Source organism: Antedon bifida, chromosome 4 (assembly GCF_963402885.1).
Source record: "Antedon bifida chromosome 4, ecAntBifi1.1, whole genome shotgun sequence".
NCBI lineage: Eukaryota > Metazoa > Echinodermata > Crinoidea > Comatulida > Antedonidae > Antedon > Antedon bifida.
Genome location: NC_136229.1, coordinates 33,398,320 through 33,422,305, shown reverse-complemented (window position 1 = coordinate 33,422,305; position 23,986 = coordinate 33,398,320). Strand labels below are relative to the sequence as shown.

General features: G+C 32.9%; 1 protein-coding gene across 1 annotated transcript; it reads right to left on the bottom strand.

Moving 5' to 3' along the window:
* Positions 1 to 969: 969 nt before the first annotated feature.
* On the bottom strand, positions 970 to 23,975 carry LOC144841019 (bifunctional apoptosis regulator-like). Its single transcript, XM_078697163.1, has 8 exons — positions 23,618 to 23,975; positions 22,793 to 23,249; positions 21,940 to 22,126; positions 18,095 to 18,254; positions 14,884 to 15,035; positions 14,534 to 14,698; positions 13,356 to 13,555; positions 970 to 1,246 (listed from the first exon to the last, which is right to left on the bottom strand). The coding sequence occupies exons 2-8, from the start codon at positions 23,194 to 23,196 to the stop codon at positions 1,066 to 1,068; spliced, it is 1,449 nt and encodes a 482-aa protein (XP_078553289.1). The 5' UTR covers positions 23,197 to 23,249; positions 23,618 to 23,975; the 3' UTR covers positions 970 to 1,065.
* Between the last annotated feature and the right edge of the window lie 11 nt (positions 23,976 to 23,986).

Here is a 23,986-nt window from a genome sequence, read left to right as displayed (position 1 = left end):
TAACCGCCGAGGAGGCAAACTGCAAACAACACAAAGGAATTATTTTATAGAACAGTTAGCAAACAATTGCTGCTACAATAATTTCATGCAACCATGGACAACAGTGATTTGTTTGTTATAGTAAATAATGCTGGCCAATTCAATCGGTAACATAACATGCATTATACACAACTTAACATTACAACTTTCATAATATAAATTATAATACTTTATGCTAAAAATAAATGTATTGTCGCGTCAAAATTTTCTAAACTATTCACATTTTATTGCATTGATAGACAATCAAAATTTTAAAAAATCAATATTCCTCATAAAATAATAAGGAGTAAATATAATTCAATTTTACAACAAAATACCATCAGGAGATGGTTGCGCCCTTTTTCAGTACACTTTAGCATTGCATTGTGGGTTAGTTTTGGCAACAGCCGAAAGATGGTAGATTTCCCATCTTAAGCAATTAAACGAGGCAGTGAGAAATCATGGTTCATGTGGTATGTGATGTATGAACTGTAAAAGAGAAGTGTTTGAAATACAAATTTACTGTGTACTATTGTAATTAATAAAAAGTTGAACTGATGTAATATTATAAATTAACTGTGTATACTGCAATATACACAAACCCTGTGGGAACCAAATGTGTACCAGCTAAATACTAAATAATAATGTAGTAATGAATGTGAAAACACATTATATAACTAAGTAATGATTTCATTAGTGATGAATGTGAACACACATTAAACAACTGAGTATTGATTTCATTAGTGATGAATGTGAACACACATTAAACAACTGAGTAATGATTTCATTAGTGATGAATGTGAACACACATTAAACAACTGAGTAATGATTTCATTAGTGATGAATGTGAACACACATTAAACAACTGAGTAATGATTTCATTAGTGATGAATGTGAACACACATTAAACAACTGAGTAATGATTTCTGTAGTGATGAATGTGAACACACATTAAACAACCTCTAATAAACAATTTATTTTGAAAATTGTACAGTACAGATTAAAATGTTACAATTGTGATATAGGTTGGTGATGATTGACCATCATTTAAATGCGTTGCTGGTTTTGAGCAAGATAAAGGTCATAAAAGTTTAATATTGGTGACAAGTAGAGGCCAAGATACAGAAAGAAATCACACAAGATGGCTGGCAGTATGATGTAGACCAGAGACGACACGGCCAACAGCAACAGTCCTGACGTGTACCGCTTAAAAAACTCACGCAAAAACCTGCAAAATACAACAATAAAATACATCAATAATTTGAATCTTGTAAAATAATTGTTAAAACCTCAGTTTGACCAAACATTGAAAAAAAAAATTATTTTCTGAAAAAACTGTTAACACTAAAAAATAGTCAAATTGTCTGTCAGGCAATGGGTTTTTGGTTAAATTTAACCATTTATTTTGTAAAATCATTCATTTTTTTTCTACAGAAGTGAATACAGTAACTTTGTTTAAACTGCAAAATGTCTGATATTATTCATCTTCATTTTTCATGTTTTTAGGGAAAATACAATCCAAGATTCAAACTCTGTTTAAATTATCACTTTACTTCAAATAAAATGCTATAATAACTCTATTTGATTACATTTTTTATAAACCACTGTATGGCGACTATTTATAATTAAATTGTAAAGAAATTGAGATAAATGTATTTATTGAATAATCTATGTAAATTTACACAATATAATACAGAGCCAGCCATATAGGAAATTTGCATTTGAATTGAGTTGTTTTATATACCGCAGTGCGATGAATTGCTTTTATAACATAATTAAATTTAAGATAATAATGTCTTGAAGAAAATTTATTACGTATCATGTCTCAACTCATCTAATATGTATAACACAGAAAGTTGATTTGATGAGCTTTTTTTTATTTATATTATTCGGCTGATATTGATTATGCAAACAAGAATACAACAATACAATCATGTACACCATATGGCTGGCAAGATACTCAGGTAATTAATAATATCAAACAGATTTTTATGTTTGTTTATAGAATTTAGAGAAGCTGCTGCTGCTAATGTAATGGGTAATCCTTATTTCTATTCTATACATAGGAATATGCCGCATTGGGTACTACTGTATAGCTAACTTTCCTTGATTATAAATTCCCTATATTCTGGCTGTGTCAGTACTACAGTACTACCAAAACAATAACACATTAATTTGGAAGTCAGTTTTCAAAAGTGAAATACTAGTGCCTAACATTGAAACATTATTCAAGCTGTAGCTTGGTGGGTGGTTAATGTGCTTGCCTTCCAATCCCAAGGTCCGGGGGTCCACCATGATCTAACTCACAACTCTTTCATGGGGGGTCCACCATGATCTAACTCACAACTTTTTCAACGCCATTCCCTACTAGTGTACAGAAATTTGTCAAATGAGTTTATAAGCATGAACAATTATAAAATATTTATCCATCCTGTAATTGCGAGTTACTCGCTGTTGGATGCGTATGAAAAAAAAAAATGTATGCATAAAATTGTTGATGGTACAGTACAATTTAATAAATTTGCGTAATTTCTATTTTTAGATTATAATGTTTGAATACTTTATGTTGGTTCCTTTATGGAAACAACAACAAACACATGTTGACGTCACAGCTTACAAAAAGGTGGTAGCATAGAATCCTCATCAACGGAAACACATGATGGTATATACATTTGTTTTTATTATTTTTATTTTAGACATTAATCTAAAAAAATAAACGATTATGTTTGAATATATTGGTCTAGGTGGTCACTTTATAATTTACTAGAATTGTCAATAGCATATGCTGAGCGATTGCTGATAAATGGGGATGGTGGTAGGGGGGGGGGGGGGGGGGCACCCAGAAAGATAGATTTGCTAGGAGGCTGTAGTGGCTCTTGTACAGTACCAACCAACATTATACGTGGGCTAGATAAGTCATACCATTAACTTTATCAAGAATAGCTAATTATTAACTTTTAAATTTGTTTGAGTTATTACAACATAAACAAGTTTACGAAACGAATCTATTATACAAACTATAATTTATAAAGCTAAAATATTCATGTGACAATGATGATGATTATGGATTATCAGTAAAATTATGACAACCTAAAGCTCTGTCTACACAATCAAACTAGTTGGACAAAAAAAGTGTGATGTACCCAAATATAGTAGTGATATTCCTAAATATGGTAGTGATATGACATCATCTTGTCCATATAGGCACATCACATTTTTTGTCGCATAAAGTTTGATAGTGAAGACAGAGCTTAACCCTTTGAAATGAATGATGTCATTAATGTTTGTGGTAATGTTATCATGTCATGTGAAAAGGATTATATTTACAACAAAGAAAATAATAAAGTATTATGTTTTACATTCCTTACAGTAGTTGAAATACTGTACTGTACTGTACTGTACTACCTAGCAACAACTCTTAGTTTGCAATAGTGCCTAACTATTATCACTAGCACTAGTTCCTATGTTAACAAATACAATATTGAGCAACTCATTCTTATTTTCTTAGTCACTATTAAGCAATACAGGATGATAAAGGCTATGACAGTATTGTGTAATAGAAATGTGTAATAAATTGTCTAATAGATCCAAAGTGATTGATTGCTTGATAATGGTTATTATACTATTCTTGGTCCTATTATTAATACAGTAAAACATTGTAAAATGGCGGTTAATGATATTGTTACTTTCAAAACATTTATATATAACATTTTTATTTTAAATATTACTTGTTTTGTATATATATTTGCACAGTAACGTACACAATTTTTACATTTTTGTCCTGTTTTTTTTAAAATAGCTGTTTACCAACAGATTCCTATTTACTTTCAGAAAATTGATATAATTAGTCCAGATCCCTATGTCAAAAAAAGTGCCTTCGTGTGCAGATCATGGGGAAAGTGTAAACATTGTGTTTTATGAATATTTGAATCATGGTGGTTATAAAAACCCATGTTGTCAAATTTCTAAAATTCATCTTTGACCTCTGACCTCAATTTGAATGTTTTGACCCATTGAAATTAAAATGGTCATATCTTTGCAACGCTTAGATTAAATGAAATAATTTTTAGTGTCAAATTATTTAGGAGATGCATATTAATATTCGTTCTAATGGAAAAGTTTGTCCAAAAATGGCTGGAAGTATGATTTTTGGCATTTTTGACCTTTGACCTACATATCATATAACTCCGTAACTAACAGTTGGACACACTTTAAATAGGGCTCAAATTAATCTGAAGGTATATGTTTCTATTCAGTCTAATAAGAACTTTTTCAAGAAAATAACCCAAAATATATTTATTGACCTTTGACCTGTATTGGTACTATACATTCCTATAATCTCAAAAACTATTGGCCGTAAAAGGTTTTTTTTTGTTGAATTGTTCGAAAAATTTACATTTATATGTTGTATATAACAACATTTTATAGAAATGTAAAAGAATTCTATTTATGAACACTAACTTTGTAATTTATTAACATCACTAGCTTTTGTTATAATATTAAAATGTGTTATATATACTGATTTTAAGCACTTCACATGAATTTATCAGAATTATGTGTATTTAATATAAAGTTTTATTTTTTTGATATAAAGAAAATTTAATTATCTATCAAATAAGACCATTTTCAAATTATTATGGCTAAAACTTAATTAAATACAGGCAAAAAAGTGTATTTTTACTTGTATGAACAGCGCCCTCAATCTTCATTTTTTCCCCAAAAATGCCACATTTTTATGTGGTTTCTATAACTTAACAGGGTATAACTTTGTTTTTTACAGTAACCAGTAATTTACATACCACATTTATAACATATGTAACATGGTGGGACCAAACCCTATTAGTCACACAGGCTATTCACCCCTTATTCTCCCGGATGCCTACTTAACTTGGAAAACTACATTCCAGAGGTGGGTCTTATTGTAAGGCTTATAAAGGAAAATTAAAGGCAGCCGTGAGTATTGACACCCCTAAGGACTTATTACTTGGCAACGAAGTTATGACCGGTAACCCAAACGACGTCATATGGCCCCCTTCTATATTAGCTATTACCAGAAAACAAGCCCATGACCAAGAAAGAAAGAAAGAGGCTATTAATTTAGCTGCTGCCCTTAATGTTAAAACGTCCCCAATCACTGATGCCCTACCACTTAAACCTTCCCCAAGATCGTCCCGAATTGACAAGAAAAATGACAACACTACCACTGCCAACATTACCAATCATTCACCTTTGGACATCAAAACAACACCACATCAACTTGCACATCAACAAAAAGAAGATAAAACCATTAGCACTATAATACATGATAGAACTGTCCCTTTTGACCAAGTTAATTCCCATCGTGTATGCTTTTATTTGAAAGATGATATATTATTTAGAAAATGGAAATCTATTAAGACCAGTGTTCACCTTCCGGCCCAAGAACAAATCGTATTGCCCACAATTTATCGCCCGACTATACTTTCCGTAGCCCATGACAACCCAACATCCGGCCACCTCGGTGTAAACAAAACAACACAACGTATTCTACAATCCTTTTATTGGCCAGGTATTTTTTCGGATGTTGCTACGTACTGTAGAACATGCGACATATGTCAGAAAACAGCCCATGCTAATACGTATATTAAGGCCCCCTTGAAACCCATCGAAATTGTCGGTCAACCTTTCTCCAAAGTAGGAATTGACATTCTAGGCCCACTTAAACGTTCGAAAAACAGAAAAGCCTATATACTGACAATTTGCGACTATGCCACTCGATTCCCTTTTGCTGTGCCCCTTAGTAATATTGAAGCCAAAACTGTGGCCGATGCATTAATATTGCTGTTCAAAGATTTTGGATTTCCCTCACAAATCCTATCCGATCAGGGCACAAACTTCACTTCACGACTGATGAAACAATTATCAGACTTATTACAAATTGAAAAAATGACGTCTACACCTTTTCACCAGCAAACAAATGGTCTTGTCGAGAAGTTTAATGGGACAATGAAAAATATGATAAAGTCTCTCACCCCGGAACAATTTGATGAATGGGATAGATATGTTCCTTTATTTCTATTCGCATACCGAGATGCCCAACATGAATCAACAGGATTCACACCCTTTGAACTTGTATTTGCCCACGAAGTTAAAACGCCACTTCGACTTTTAAAGGACAGCATGACAAACACGATAAACAACAAACAACCCATTTCTCATTACATCAGTGACTTACAAGACAAATTAAGGGTTGTTAATGACATTGCTAGAACCAACCTTAAACAAGCCCAAGTGAGACAGAAACATTATTATGATAAGAAAACACTGCCTCGAAAATTTAAGGTTGGACAGAAAGTATTAATTCTCCTCTCAGATGACACATCGAAAGTTAAATCTAAATGGCAAGGTCCCTATCCCATCTCTAAAGTTTTAAGTGATGTTAATTATGAAATACTAGTTGGTAACAAACACAAAACATACCACATTAATTTGCTACGGTTATACAACGAACGTCCACACAAACAAAACAATGATTGTATGTACACTGCCCCGGACCCAGATCCAGACGATTGGTTTCCCCCCGAGCCACCAGGCCCTGCCACTTCCCAGGCCCAATCCTATAAAGATATTGATATCCCGGGCTATCTTACCCCTTCCCAGAAAGACGACCTTCACCATATCTTCTACTCAAAACGATTTATGTTTACGGATATCCCAGGTAGAACAGATATGGTAAAACATGAAGTCCGTACGACAACAGATACCCCAATAAGACAAAAAGCCTATAGAATCCCTTATGCATTAGAAGACCAAGTCAAATTACAAGTACAACACATGCATGATAATGGTATTATTGAACCATCGACAAGCCCATGGGCTGCCCCCATTGTTTCTGTCCCCAAACCTGATGGATCACTACGTATTTGTACCGATTACAGGGAATTAAACAAAATCACCATTATTGACCCATACCCTATGCCCCGTATAGATGATATCATTGATAAGGTCGGTAATGCCAAATTCATTACTAAACTTGATCTAACACAAGGGTATTACCAAATAGCTCTGACCGATGAAGCTAAACTTAAGTCTGCATTTATTACACCATGGGGCCAATACCAATACAAAGTTATGCCATTTGGCATGGCTAATAGCCCAGGCACCTTTCAGAGACTAATGGATAACATTCTAAGGGGCACTGAATGTTTTGCCCGTGCTTATTTAGATGACATTGCGATATTTAGTACCGACTGGAATTCCCACTTACTCCACATAACTGAAGTACTAGATAGGATAAACGCAGCAGGCCTCACAGTCAAACCTACTAAGTGTGAGATAGCCCAGGAAACTGTGTCATATTTGGGTCATGTAATTGGAAACGGCCTAGTACGACCCAGTCCTGATAAATTATCTGCTTTAAAGAACTATCCCCGCCCCATAACCAAAACCAATATCCGGGCATTCTTAGGCCTTGCTAATTATTATCGGAAATTCATCCCTGACTTTTCCCAGATTGCGCTTCCCCTGACTGAGGCCACTCGAAAATCATCCCCTAATAATGTTAACTGGTCGGAGCCAATGGAAACTTCCTTTAGAACCTTACAAACAAAATTGACCGATTCCCCTGTATTAGTAAGCCCAAATGTGACGCTAGCAATCAAGCTATTGGCGCTGTCTTGACCCAATGTGACGATAATGAACATGAACACCCTGTTGCCTATTTAAGTAAGAAATTAACTCCGTGTGAAGAAAACTATGGGATTATGGAAAAAGAATGCTTAGCCATTTTGTGGGCCATACGACAATTTCATGTTTATCTATATGGTCGGCCCTTTATAGTACAAACAGATCACAAAGCTATTAAATGGCTGGATCAAATGAAAACTACAAATCCTCGTCTTACTAGATGGAGTTTGACTCTACAGCCTTATAGTTTTACTGTTCAATATAAGAAAGGATCACATAATACTAATGCTGATGCTTTGTCTCGAATCTAATTATATAGGATATTTTATTTTTACATCTTATGTACAGTAGTTAAGAGTGCTTTTTTTTTTTGGTAATTTTGTGAAATCAATTTCATCTTGTATGTATAATCTTAAATATAATACGCTTATTTACTTATCAGATTGGATTTAGTTAAATGTAGTATTAAGTTTACTACCACTGTCATGATGATGATGTGTATGTTGAATTGTGTTTTATTGGTTCTCCCTTCCTGCACACTAGATACAAGACGCTTTTCACAACTATGTTCCCTGAATGAAGTTAATTACAATGGATCACAAGAAACTTTTAACACTTACATGAGAATTACTTATTGATAACCTATTTCACTATATTCCTCGGATTGATGATGAACTTGAATCCAGAAATGTAAACATTTTATTCAAGCTATAATGGGCAGTCAACTGCAGTTATGTTATTTTCTTGTTATGAACTGAATTTTGGGAAACAGGTCAACTTGTTTCTAGGCAACAGCTGATTGATGTATCCGTTGGGAGTAAATGCAGGAGTTACTGAATTTATGACCAACTGACTTTTATTTTCAACTGAACATGATTGCTGAGCTATATATTATTGTGAAAACTTTATATTATTATTATGACTTTAATTTGAGAATTTTGACCAATTTTACTTTTACTTTTGTATGTTTTGCCACGTTTGCCGATTTATTGATTTGTGACGATTTGCGTTACTTTTCCGTTTTGTTTAGATTTAAGATGTTCGTAGTTAAGTTTTTTTTTCTCCATCCATTTTGGCTCAGTGACTCGTTGGTTTCGAAGACACGGCTTCGAGTTGACGAGCGGGGGAATGTAACATGGTGGGACCAAACCCTATTAGTCACACAGGCTATTCACCCCTTATTCTCCCTGATGCCTACTTAACTTGGAAAACTACATTCCAGAGGTGGGTCTTCCAAGGACATATGAATCTCTTGGTGCAAATTTTGCAACCAAACAGTGATTTTTAATATGTACCTATTGAGCTGTTTATCTACTTATAGGTTCATACCAAGTTCATGCAACCCAAGTCTTGTCATCGTCCATTATATAGGAGGGGGGTCAACCATTATGACTATAACTAATTTCCACAATTATTGATTACATGTTTTAACCAAAGAAATTAAAATGACATAAACTAGTATAGTATGAACATTTTCAAACTTCGTAATAATTACCATCTATTAATTAAACAGGTCACAGAAAGATAAACATAACCATTACCCGAGTGATAAATGGTATATCCCAGCTCGCTGGCATTCAAACATAGGTATCTTAATTTTGCAATTGTGAATATAAAAAACGACATATAGAACTAAATAACACCTAATAATTGTTCCTTATATATCAAACATTAGAATGATATAAAAATTAAAATGCTACTTACAAATTATATAATGAAAAATTAACCCCAAACTTAGCTACAATCCAACGGTCTGTCAAGTGAAGGCTTGATAACACAGGCAAACCCTATTTGAATTTTGCCGCGATTTTGAGGATTTTTTAGATTTTTGGTTTTCCGCAACGAAGTTGCAGGAAAACCTCTTGTGATTGTACGAAATCATCATCATCTTCTCTTTTGTCATCTTCTTTCTTTCTGTATGATTTTTGTGTAACGCTTTTCTCTAAAACTTGCAAACATAACATTTTTTTAACTATGTTGACATTTTGACATTTATGTAACGTCGTCAAGCGAAGCTTTTCATGATGCTTACAATTGCGCAACGTGACGTACGCGCGATTTAACGATTTTCTCGTATTTAACATAGCTCGACAACCAAATAACATTTCAACTTGAAACTTTGCAAAAGTTTAATTTATATCATGCGCTAACTTTCTGTGGAAAAAAAATTGCGTGTTTTACACAAAGTTACGCGCGCACGCGCATTTAAAATTTCAAAATGCGCAAAATTAATTTATAATCAATTTTCTACGCGTTTCATGTCGTTTTAAGCTTGTCAAAAATTCCCACGCGTGCGCACATTTTTACGTGTGCGGTGCGCACGTAGCATTGAAAACGTATTTTTTTCGCGTGATTTATGTTTTTCCAGCCTTTTCTAGTAATTTTACCAAATTTTAAACAATTTCGACTTAAAGATACGTCATACGAGCACGTCGAATTGGACAATTTGCGCGCGTTTTTTATGAAAAGGTTAAAAAATTCGTTTAAAATATGCATTTTTTTAAACAATCGTAATTTCTAAACTAGACGGTCAACTTTTTGTGGATGACATTTTCTGGAAGTTAATGAGTTGTAGATATCGGATCATGTATTAATATGGCTAACCGGACATTGTGACGTCATCGTATGGCCACGCTAATATAAAATTTAGGATTTTTGTATCTTTCGTCATAGCTCATCACATTGAATAGAGCGCATCTCCACTTATCCGTTTTCCATTTTCACCCAAATTTTGATATTGTCTATGTCAATCAACTGTCTTTCGCATGAATTAGAAATATTTTAATTTTTTTGACGTCATCATTCCTAAAAATTTAAATTACGTGTGGCATTAATTTCATCTTTACAGTAAATTTTAATCTGTTATAGCTCGTAAGAATAAAATTTGATAATCACGATTAAAACGTTTTATGGAAGCTATTGGATTGTAGATACGAAATCATGTGAAAATGTTGCCAATCGGATGTTGTGACGTCATCATATGGCCAGTTAAATGAAAAAAGTCGTATTTTCATCTTTTGCGTCATAATTCATTACATTTAAAAGAGTGCGCATCAATATTTCACGTATTCAAATTTCTTCTAGACGTTAATATGTTGTTGCTGAAATAATTTCCTTCCGAAATTGCTACCTTTGCATTTCATTTTAAAACCGTCAACATGTTAAAATTTGCAATAAATAGCGGGTCCCGTAATTTCACCTATTCTACACTGTGTGATATGGATACAGATTATACTGTGTATACTATATATGAATCGAAATAATAGAATTTAGCAATAACAACATATCATATTCTTCAGTTCAGGTCATAATGCCAACGTGAACACTTCCTTTTGTCCTCAACCTATCCCTTAATGTTAAAAGGTACGTCGTTACACGTTCATGTTGCACCACTTGCGCGGCGGAAAACCAAACTCGTCAAAGTGACGAGTTACATGTCTAGTTTCAAAATAGAATTTGCTATTTTGACACGGTCTATTTTAAGCCAATGCTCATAAGAAAAGTATGTAAGGAATCTATGAATATTCAGCTTTCTTTTAAGAAAGAAATGATTGATGACATACAAGTGATCTTAAATTGCAAATAAAACACTGTGGTACTTTAGAAAATAGGTAAAAAATTGACCTCACACTGTCAGCGGGCAATGGATGGTGAGTTTTAAAACGTAAAATGACACGTACTTTTTTTAACTTTACAATTTCAAACATATATCATAATGTTCAGTATTGTCTACAGTTTATTTTGAGCTACTAACCAAAAGAATCCGATTTATAATAGCCGAGATATTTAGGTGGGAACATGAAAATCAAGTGTTTTGTAGAAAATCACGGTGCGAAATCAGTGGTATTCATGTCCCAGTGGAGTGTGTTGAGGCAATTTAGCTATTTCGTTGCTCAAGAGATTCATATGAAGTCAATCAGGATGTGGTACCATTTAATTAGTCATCCTTCCTGTCCCCTTAATATAAATATATGTTTTGTAGTTAAGTTAGTTAGTTCGGGTATTGATTCTTGAGACTATAACATCAGTCAGAATCATTACATTTTCACCTTGTTTTATAATATTACTTTTGATTGAATAAATATTATATTTTGTACATTGAATAATTTTGTGCCATCGTTATTGTCTTGGCCCTCGACACGACTACCGTTACAACATACTAGGTCAGTTTCTCAGAAAAAAATTGAGAAAAATATTCCAATAGCTTGATATTTTTGTTGAGGTTATTATGATACACACCAAAAAATATTTTAATTTTGAGCTAAAAGTCCATCTTTTTGGTTTAATAAAAGCTATCTAGCAGATCTTAATACACAAAATTCATATTTTATTGGATAGATATTATGATTATCTTTCCAATAAAATATGCTGTTTGTGTAAGAATGTCTGTACAAGATTGTTTGTACTGGACCAAAAAGATGGATTTTTAGCACAAAATCAAAATCTTTTTTAGCGTGCACCATGTAATAACCTCAAGAAAAATATCAAGCTATAAAAATATTTTTTTCATTTTATCTCAGAAACTTACTTAGTATATGGTAGAAGGGGTATGTAAGTTACACGTCACTGACAACAAATCTTTTAAAAAGTTACAACCAGCTAAGTTTATGAAACCACATAAAAATGTGGCATTTTGAAGGAAAATATGAAGATTGAGGGCGCTGTTCATACAAGTAAAATTACACTTTTTTGCCTGTATTTAATTAAGTTTTAGCCATAATAATTTGAAAATGGTCTTATTTGATAGATAAATTAAATTTTCTTTATATCAAAAAAATAAAACTTTATATTAAATACACTTAATTCTGATAAATTCATGTGAAGTGCTTAAAATCAGTAAATATAACACATTTTAATATTATAACAAATGCTAGTGATGTTAATAAATTACAAAGTTAGTGATCATAAATAGAATTCTTTTACATTTCTATAAAATGTTATATACAACATATAAATGTACATTTTTCGAACAATTTCACAAAAAAAAACCTTTTACGGCCAATAGTTTTTGAGATTTTAGGAATGTGTAGTACCAGTACAGGTCAAAGGTCAATAAAAATATTTTGGGTCATTTTCTTGAAAAAGTTCTTATTAGACTGAATAGAAACATATACCTTCAAATTAATTTGAGCCCTATTTAAAGTTTGTCCAACTGTTAGTTACGGAGTTATATGATATGTAGGTCAAAGGTCAAAAATGCCAAAAATCATACTTCCAGCCATTTTTGGACAAACTTTTCCATTAGAACGAATATTAATATGCATCTCCCAAATAATTTGACACTAAAATTATTTCATTTAATCTAAGCGTTGCAAAGATATGACCATTTTGTTTTCAATGGGTCAAAACATTCAAATTGAGGTCAGAGGTCAAAGATAAATTTTAGAAATTTGACAACATGGGTTTTTATAACCAGCATGATTCAAATATTCATAAAACACAATGTTTACACTTTCCCCATAATCTGCACACGAAAATACATAGGGATCTGGACTAAATTGGTGACAGCCCCAAATCTTGAGTTACTGTAGCTGTATCTTCAACAAGAGCCGATAATATTATTATTATTAATATTATTATTATTATAATAAATTGTAGTTTCTAAGCGCTTTGTTTGTCTAAAATGTAAAAATACCACTTTTTTTGGCATCATTATAAGCACTAAACCTTACCCTTGGCCTCTACTAGCAATGAATCGCCTAAGTCGTTTGAACTCAATCAACATGATGAGAAGACTGTTGACAATGACGCATAGCGCCGTGCACGTATTGATGTGTATCCACTCCCAAGCAAACCTTGCCGTTAGATAGTATGGCATTATGATGGCAGCCAAGTTGAATTTCATAAATTGTGCATAGGATCCACTCTGTAGCTATTGAGGAGATAAAAGGAAACTGTGTAAAAAAAACAATAAATATGTAAAAATATAAATATAACATTGTGTCTATGGATTGTGTCTATGAGGAGTCTCTATTTGTCCTCGACCAATGATACTTTTTTGTTGTTTTATTTCTTGTACAATGTACAATGTTGATGTTTGATTTTGTTCAAATGAAATACACAATAACAATACATTTACCTTTTAATTTGAAAAAGGTTAAAGTTAAAAATATCTAAAAATGATTTGTTATTTCATGTACAGGAATTGTACACCATTTTTATGAACAATTTAACGTGAAGAGGTTATAATATAACTGTGTAAAAAAGTAACTGAAGAGGTTATAATATAACCTCTTCACGTTAAATTGTTCATTGTAGCATTGTAAGCTGCAATCATAGACCAAGCCAAAATAAACATATTTAATGCCACCATTCTCTGCCTTGTTGAATGAATAGAGCAGTCATTCTTTTAACACACTTTGTATACCCATTCCTCTAAATCATATTTTTTTATCAACTGTTATTTAATATTTAGCATACGTACTGTAGACCATTATTTTTTACACAGTCAATATTATTTAATACTACTCTACTGTAATAGTATATAAGTTACTGGTAGTATATCTGTAAGTAAAATCTGTGTTAAATAGTAAAGCTGCTGGTTCTGTGTCCCTAAGTATCTGGGGTCATTTCTATCAAACATGTTTGCAAATTTTGCAGATTATTGCTTACCGGTAATATTGACTAAGATGATAATTAAAGGAGACAATTTACACAGACGAGCGGTAATGGTAATAAAATATAGAATCTATGTTATACCTTATGATCATTTACAAACAACGCGTGCGGGAGGTTTTCGCTCAGGATAGACACAGATTCTAAATGGGACAAGCTACGCGGTTTTCCGCGTACCGTTACCGCTCGTCTGTGTAAATTGGCTTTAAAGCAATTGCTGAATAAATATACTTACTGTATTTGGGGCAAAATGATGCACAGAATGTGGACTGGGGCAGGTAGCAAGCAAAAATGGCAAGAACACCTCATCGTACTTAAACCAGTAAAGATATGCTAATGTTACGCGTGGATAGTCCTTCATGGCGTACACAAGTAACAATGATAAGCCTGGATTGAGAGCCTAAAAATGATATTATTAATATTAACAATAATCTATCATTTGGTTATACATTATTATTAAAACTACAGACTCATAATGGCCTTAGTACACTAAAATAATTGACAGATGTTTCCATGTGGGCTTCCTATTTTTTAAGTTAATTAATTACTTATAATTATATTATGCATTCGCATTTTAACTGTTACCTTATACTCCCAGAAGTCGGTAGGACTTTTAGTACCAATTTCACGTAATGTGTTTAAAGATCGCAAAATAGCTTGCCGATGAAAGCTGTTATCAATGTTGAATGGTGGAGCTTGAAGAACACTGTCTGACATGCTCAAGAGTACTTCACCATCTGAAAATAAAACAAAGAATTTTACTCTTCCATAATGTGTGTACACATCAAAGCAATACGGTGTCTGACTGCCAACAAGGATTGACTAAGTCTATTGAGCACCGGTGGTCTTGTGGGGCTCAGTCATGTACTGTATGGTACATGTAATGCTCTCTTTGCTGCTGCTGAAATTATCATCTTATTATATTGTTTGAAGGTTTGCATGGCAAAATCAAAATGTTGATATAAAGTTTGCAGTACACCACTTATATTGGTTCTGAAAAGAACTGTTAAGTTTCTTGACGTTTCGATCAATATGCTTTGATCTTCCTCAGAAGTGAGAATGTCACTCACTTCTGAGGATGATCGTGAAACTCAACAGTTCTTTTCATAACTAAAATACGTGGTGTACCGCAAACTTTATATCATCTTATTGCCACTAAGCCTATGACCCTAAGTGTGTTTCATTCAGGCATTCTACTGCAAGGCATCTATCCAACTTGCCATGCTTAGCAGGCCTACTGTATCATCTGCTAACTATAAGTTATTAATTCAGTAAAGACAGTGTGGCACAAATCTTTTAATTAAAAAATTACATAAACTTAGAAATCGTGAAAGTAATTAATTTTTCAATTGAAGGCTGTTATATCACTTATATTTTGTATGACCTACGTTATTTTAATGCATAATAGATACTTCTCTAAAACCTTTATTCAGGATAGTGTTGTATTCATTTTTATTCCAATAAATAATCAATAATTTAAGTTTTTTTATTATCTGTTTTTAACTAAAATTATTAATATTATTATTCATGTATAAACAAAATATATAAATTATTTAGATGTCAATTGGATTACACGTTCAGCGTATCTAATAACACAATCGGAAATACTGACTTCTTTGTTGAAAAATGTGTGACGCGAGAAGGATTGTTTGTAGGCCTTATAATTTATAATTTAATGTAATTGTTACAATAAAACATGATCATTATATCAGTTCTATTAGATTCTCATTGCAATGAAAAAGCCATGTATTAATATCATAGCACAGACCTATAAAGTCCACTGATTAGGAAACGTTTTGAAATTGTGAATGATGGGTCGATAAGATAAATATTGATTATCAATGATTTCACACGGCTGGTATGTTTATCTTTGGTATGTATTGTAAAGATTTTAACGATATTCAAGGCTTTGTAGCAATGCTTATTTGACAGGTGTCATGGCTTCTGTGACGTTTATCCTATAGTTACAGTACTGAATTATCCTATAGTTACAGTACTGAATTATCCTATAGTTACAGTACTAAATTATCCTATAGTTACAGTACTGAATTATCCTATAGTTACAGTACTGAATTATCCAATAGTTACAGTACTGAATTTCAGACTTGGTAAACAAACAGCAGCAATATCAATTTGTTTTAAGTCAGATATGCACGTGACATTAATCAACAGGAAATTAATATTAATGCCATCATTATTTTAATTTCAATTATTGTATTTGGAGTAGAGATTTTCAATAATTTTATGTATACAAAACTACTACAGTACTACAACATCATATCCATTTACAGAATTGTTTTATAACATGTACTGTACAGCCAAAGCATATTGTAGTATTTTAATTTTATAGAATTTTCTTTTTTGATGATCCAAAGAGACTAAATACAATAAAACGTTTACCATATTCTGTTTTATCTTTGAATCATTTGAGGCCTCCAGCATTGGAGGGCCACTTTTGGTTTCTAAACCAAGGGGCCTCAGGCCTGTGCGTTACGCAACTGCCTCACATAACCGCCACTCTCTTCTGTAGGGCAGGATGTATATGGACATTAGTTAAATCTAGCAAACTTGCTGATGGTCCAGCAGGTCTACAGTATGAATAAAAACCTTACCAAACATGCTGCTGGATAATGACCTCTAGTGCAATATTTCATTTAGTATTCTAAGTGTCTATATAATAAACAGTAAACTTTGATTTTAATGTAAATTTTCAACCTGCACACTATCATCACATGTATCATTTATAAAATATGATGGCAATGATGTCACATTGAGTCACAAGATTTATCTTCTGGTACAGCACAGCTGTATTAGTATACGACGATCATTATTAAGTATTAGTACAAAGCATGTAGAAGGTTTACTGTATACTTTTTGTTGTTGCTGTGGTGTAACACTGAGGCCACTGGTTTAGGAACCCTAAGTGGCCCTGCAACAATAGAGGCCTTGGATGTTTTCAGCCTCTTGTTCAACATATTCTAAAGCCTGTTGTTTTCCCTGGGCTCTGCTCAGGGGCCCATGCATGCTCCGGGGCCCCTGAGTTTAGCCAGTGACCGCTCATAGCCGGTATGGCACTGGTTTTTGTTACTTTTCTCTCAAACTCTTTACTTTATTAAATTCATATGAAACCCAGGTATTTTGGCCTACAGTGCCCTAAGGGTGTCCATTGTTTGTGACTGGACACATACAGTAGAATGGCTAGGCCAATCAAAGTGGGTTTTGCAACATCAAGGCAAGAAAAAAAACATATAGTATAAAAATTGCTAAAATTTTAAAATGTCCTGATGATGTATTGTGGAATATTGAATCCTTACCCAATTGGCATTATCACCAACAATTGTTACCATAACATTTTTTTTTAAATAATTAATTTGCAGGATACAATAATTCAGCAATGAAGAGATACAGTAGGGCCTACCATTCAAATGCTAATAATTATCCGTGAAAAACATTTTTTTTAACAAAGATCTCGGATTTCTCTACTATAATACAAGGCCTAGAAAAGCATACATGATCAGTAATGCATGCACAGATAATAATAGAACTAAAGAAACTATATTGAAACAGAGACTATTGACACAGACTAGGGTAATAACAGTCTGTTGCCTAGGGTACTATGCCCTGTTACTAAAACTACAACTAATGTTTGTTAAAGTGTTGCCCTTCCAAACTATTGATTAGTACACTACAGTAGGCCTATAACAGTATTTACAATAGGAAGCTGCATTGTGTACAGTAATATCATATTTGTTCAGTGAGCTTCAACAGCCATTTTTAACAACTACTGTATACTCACTAATAGCATTGTCCGTGAAAACCTGTGAATACTGGCTATGAGCCCAGACACCTAAGCCGCTCACCCATGTGGACACATCAACTACATTCCACTTGCCAACTGGTTTGTGGATCAGCAAATCGTGATCAGAGCTTCGCCAATTCCATAAAATATACACAATCTAGAGATAGAAAATATGGGGTTTTTGGTGAGCTGGAATGAATAGTATAGTTCATTTTAGTATAAAGAAAACAAATCATCCTTAAAATCTTTACCTATAAAAGCAGCAGTAACAAATCTCATTTAAACTATTCACAATTACTTCCTCATATCGTGGTATCTTTGGTCATAAAAAAGTCACCTACTGTAACATCTTCAGAAAATGGTGATAAAGACCAAACGAATATTTACCATAGAAAGGAAAAACATTCAACCAGAGTACTATACAATTAAATAGTTCTATTAAATTGAAAACATGTCACAGTATTTTAAGGCAGTTTGCCTATTCATCAAATGCCTCACAATCTTGATTTTAACTCAAAAGTTTGGTGGTATCATACATGATTTATCTTCAATTAAATTCTATATTTCTATTGATCAGAGAATATGGTTTTGAATACCGTTCTTTTCAAGATAGAAAGAACGTTTTTTTCTTTCCAGCAGAAATGGGTCCCGCAAAAAAGAAACAAGCTTAAAAATGGTTTCAAAAACTACAATTAATTACGGTCTTGTTCGTGATCAGGCGCGGCTTCATACATAAATTCACAACATGACAAATTGTATAATGAAGGAAGTGGATTGGACAACTGATTTATACAAGTAGTGTACTAATTACTTAGTTAATGCTTTGAAAAAAGAATTTTGCATTTCATTTCAAATTCATCTTCAAATCTGGAATGAACCATTTATAAAAATCTTTAAAATTAAATTTATTTCTGTTTCATTTCAATGGGTATTTCCAAACTCCAGAAACCTAGCGCAAACCTCCAAAAACACCTTACGCAAACCTCCAAAAACACCTTACGCAAACCTCCAAAAACACCTTACGCAAACCTCCAAAAACACCTTACGCAAACCTCCAAAAACACCTTACGCAAACCTCCAAAAACACCTTACGCAAACCTCCAAAAACACCTTACGCAAACCTCCAAAAACACCTTACGCAAACCTCCAAAAACACCTTACGCAAACCTCCAAAAACACCTTACGCAAACCTCCAAAAACACCTTACGCAAACCTCCAAAAACACCTTACGCAAACCTCCAAAAACACCTTACGCAAACCTCCAAAAACACCTTACGCAAACCTCCAAAAACACCTTACGCAAACCTCCAAAAACACCTTACGCAAACCTCCAAAAACACCTTACGCAAACCTCCAAAAACACCTTACGCAAACCTCCAAAAACACCTTACGCAAACCTCCAAAAACACCTTACGCAAACCTCCAAAAACACCTTACGCAAACCTCCAAAAACACCTTGCGTTTGAATTATATCTCTTTTTTTTGTCAATTTCAGTTTGCTTATTATTTGCTTTTTAACTACTAACTTGCAAGTAGTATTATACAGTACTTAATTTATTTAAGTATTACTTAAATATAACAGACTATTAATGAATAACACTACTTGTGTAATTAACAATGTATACAGTATAAAATAGGTAGAATTCCTTCAGACTTAGTCACACTCTATTGCCATTTACCAACTAATTGTTCATTGCTAAATACACCTGAGTTATTTCAATAAAAACTAAAAAGAAAGTTAGTGACGTAGGAATTCAATACATACTTAGTGCTGCTTATATGTACAGCTAAAGAATTTTGGCTGCTCTTCACTATGAACGACATACTATTATTATTCTTATTTTTTTTACAGTTTTTGTGAATGCCACTGTTCTAAAGAGTTCCAAATAAAGAAATTATATGAAGTTTTAGAAGCTTACACTCAGTACTGTAGTACTTGAAATTTAATATTCTTTTTAGTAATCTGCTAAACTAAAATAACTAACTAAGGTTTTTGCTTCTAATAATTTCTGTCCATCTCACCATGTTCAATTACTGTACTTTATTTTGTTGGTGATTTCCAGGCAAACTGTTTAAAAATATGTTAATAATAATAGAACTGAATACTAGTGGCAATTTTCAAATTGTTAGTTCAATTTTTTTGTAATTGTAAAGTACTAATTATTATTTTGATTTTCAAATTAAAGATAACCAGTATGAAAGAGTTATTTAATTTGGGTTCTGGAAGGAAGAGTACAGTATGACAATTTATAATTAAGCATTTCAATTGACAACAATATTTAAAGTTAGTCAGTAATCATCCTTGGCCATTTTGCTGTATCCTCTCAGATTACATAATAGTATTATAGTGATTAAGCTATTTCTTTCTGAACAAAGAATACATACAGTATTAGTAAATTTGTTTGTAAGCTGATGTCTTTTGTGCCAAACAACATTATTCAACTTCCTTCAGTTAATTAAGAATACAGGGAAACATGGATTACCATGTCCTGACAGCAGTAAACCACAATAATAAACGGATATTTTTTGGGGAATAGTAATAATGCAAGTAGTTTAAAAAATTTATACTTAAAATGCTTAATTATTAACAGTTTCTACAGTGTAAGGTACAGTGTTCTCCCAAAGCAGGTTTTGCCAGACTAAATTGGCTCCAACCCGTATTAAAAATAGTGCAAGAAAATTATACATAGTGTAAATAAATTACTTATCTACTAATGGTACTGTAGGTTAGGCCAAAACATTAAAAACAAGAAAGAGCAATCAAAGACTACAGTATATTCTGTCAATTTGTTGATTTCTATATTGGGAGTAGAACACTGAGGTAACATGAACGAAGTCACAAAGTTTGACCTTTACTAAAGAACAACTGATTATGCATTTCCTTATTGCAACACAAACCCACGTGAGGTAAAACGGAAACCACCAGACAAGTTGTAAGTATGTCATCCACTGTGCACGTCAAATTAAACAAAACTACGGTGACTCAACTCTCTATTAGCAATTTAATTTGTTCTTCGTTTATAAGTAAAGAATTAATCTATCTTCTTGTTTAACATTTTGGTTGTGATGTACTGTATAAGTTGTTGCGGACAAGGATATAGAATACATAGCAGATTAGATATAAACACACTGTAAACAGAAAGTGGTTTTATCCAACTGTGTACAGTAAACTTTCTGTTTAGTTCAATGGGGTTTTATATTTGAACAATTTAATTTATTTACTTTAATAGCTTATTTATGATGAATAAAAACCACAAATATGTATTCAAGTGGAAACTAGGTGCTTTACCTTTTTATTGGATCAATTCATTGTATATTTTTGTCCAACTTTTGAAGAATACATTTTCTTCATTAGACTACGACCACCAAAGTCACTCTTGTAGAATTAGGAAGTCCTTTCTTGTAAATAGCATTCATATCCAAAGGTTCGACGATAACAATATTGTAATTTTTGTTTTGAATTTTCTAATCGTTTTTACAGTATTTTACATTGGCCTATGGCATTGTTCAAATTTGCATTTTTAACATTGGTCTACAGCGTTTGTGCAATTTCATGTATTTTTCTTGTAGTTTTATTGTCTTAATTATGCCAAGCAAAATGAATTTCCATTTTAAGTGGACCAATAAAATGTCTTATTTTTCTATACTATTACACACTCTGTTCTGTATAGTTACTGTTCTAAGTTTATTGATTTTTGTGTTGTGTAGGTATATTTACTAGGATCTTCTTCATAATATAATCAATGTGTTCATTTGTAAACAATGCTTAGTATTTAATGGGGCATTTTGTGTTTCTCAAAAGATCAATCATATTGTGTGATCAACTTAAGAATTTTACTTACATATATCAAAACAAGCGTCAGTAAAGTACCCCACCAAAACCCATATTTTGACTGCTTATCAACATTAATCTTTCCATCTTTTTGGCGACGACCAAATTCTTCAAATTCTTCTAAAATGTCAGAATTTTCTTTGAGAAGTAACGAACGTTCCCGATAACGGTCAGTACATGCTTTCTCAATGGTTGACCTGTGTAGGAAAACAAGTGTAGGAAATTACTAATAACCTAAACAGTCTATCAAGGTCAAATATATGTCACAGTGGTGACATTCATATAAAAACATGTGGGCGATGAACAACCTAAATACCGTTATAATTTACAATTAATAGGGAAAACTACAGTACATATCTAATACTGTATCCAAATTCTGCTTTAATAGAAGGCAGTGAATAAAACTAATATTGCATTCTAATATTTTTGTGTACATACTTCCTTGTATAGTGTAATACAACTTATTAAATAGCCTGTACTGTACAACCATTGGAAATTGCAACATAATGTACTGTACTGTAATACCGCAACTGTTATTAAAATTATTGTTACTATTTTAAATGTTTAATACTGTATTCATTACAGTAGCAATTGAGATGATTGAGTGAACAAGTTTAATCAATGGTGATCTTAAGTTGCTGCACAAAAAATACATTTAGACAGGGAAAAAGATATTTCACTTATTATACCAAAACTATAGTAAGTATTTCACTTCAGTAAATAAATATTTAACGGTTTCCCTTTCTTTGTCATGTTCACATACCATAGATCTGTTTAGGAGAATTTAAAGTGTAAATTTTAGGAAAAACTACTAGACAGGAAGAGGAAGAATTTGGGATATTTTGTCAGTAAACAAAACCTACCTTAAAATAAAGTTGACATTAGGAAATCCAGCCCATTCTTGTCGACAGAGAGGACAAGTACAAGTTCCTGACGTCTTCCACCATTGCGCAATACAAAGACGACAAAAACTATGCCCACAGTTTATCGTTGTCGGGCTAATCATTAAATCACTGCAACATGCACAGGTAAAATCTCGCACCGAAACGGAACGTTCATATATCTGACCAACGCTGTCGATAGCGTGGTCAGATCCTGTAGTTCTGTGTACATGAGCACTTTGTTCTGATAATAAAGTTTCACTGCTTGTATTGACAAACAATTTATGTTGATGACTAGGGTCATCAGGCAAAAAGTCATCAGGAGGTTCGGGTTCATAGTCACCCCTTCTCCTTTTATGAAGTTTTTGATTATATGATCCAGCCATATTCAAAATAATTAAAAAAGAAAAATCATTGGAAATATATACAAGTTTGGAATCTGAAAAACAAGAGAGAAAACACAAGAAATGAATGGATAATTCATTGCAACAACAATATTTAATTGTTCACTTAAAAAACGTACAATAACTCTGAGTAATTAACTCAAAATAAAAGTAATACTAATTAATAGTATTAGGCCTATTATACAACAACAATAATAGTTACACAGTCCAGTCTGTGCGAGTGTCACTGTCAGTCAGTGACAGGATACTAATTTTGAATATTTATATTTGAACGATCCATTTAAATATTTTAAAAGTTTCAGTCAGTTTCGGTCCTCAGTTTCGACAGTTTTAATGTAATTAGGTCACTACGTCTTTAGTCTAGGCCTAACTATTTTAGGCTAGCCATAAACTGTACACTCACCGGCCTTGCCTTTCCTTCTTGCTGACCACACACACAGCAGACAGAGCGACTAAAGGTCCAATTTTTCGTTCCGTGTTTTTGCTCTCGTTCGTCCCTTAAAATAACAAACTAATGAAATAATAAACGAACAAAATACTCCAAGAAAAATAAGAGCAATTATATCTCCTTCTTCATCAACGTAACCATCCAATTTCAGACCACCCATTTTATTTCAAAACTCTCCTCCTCTCTCAGCTCACGAGCTAGGCCACCAAACCAAACAGTTGACTTGCCTCTTTTGATCTGCAGCAGTGTGTTTAGCTGCTGCCGTGTCGCTAACGCCCGAATGACGCATTTTGGGTAAATCGATTATTGATCTAGTTCGTCGAC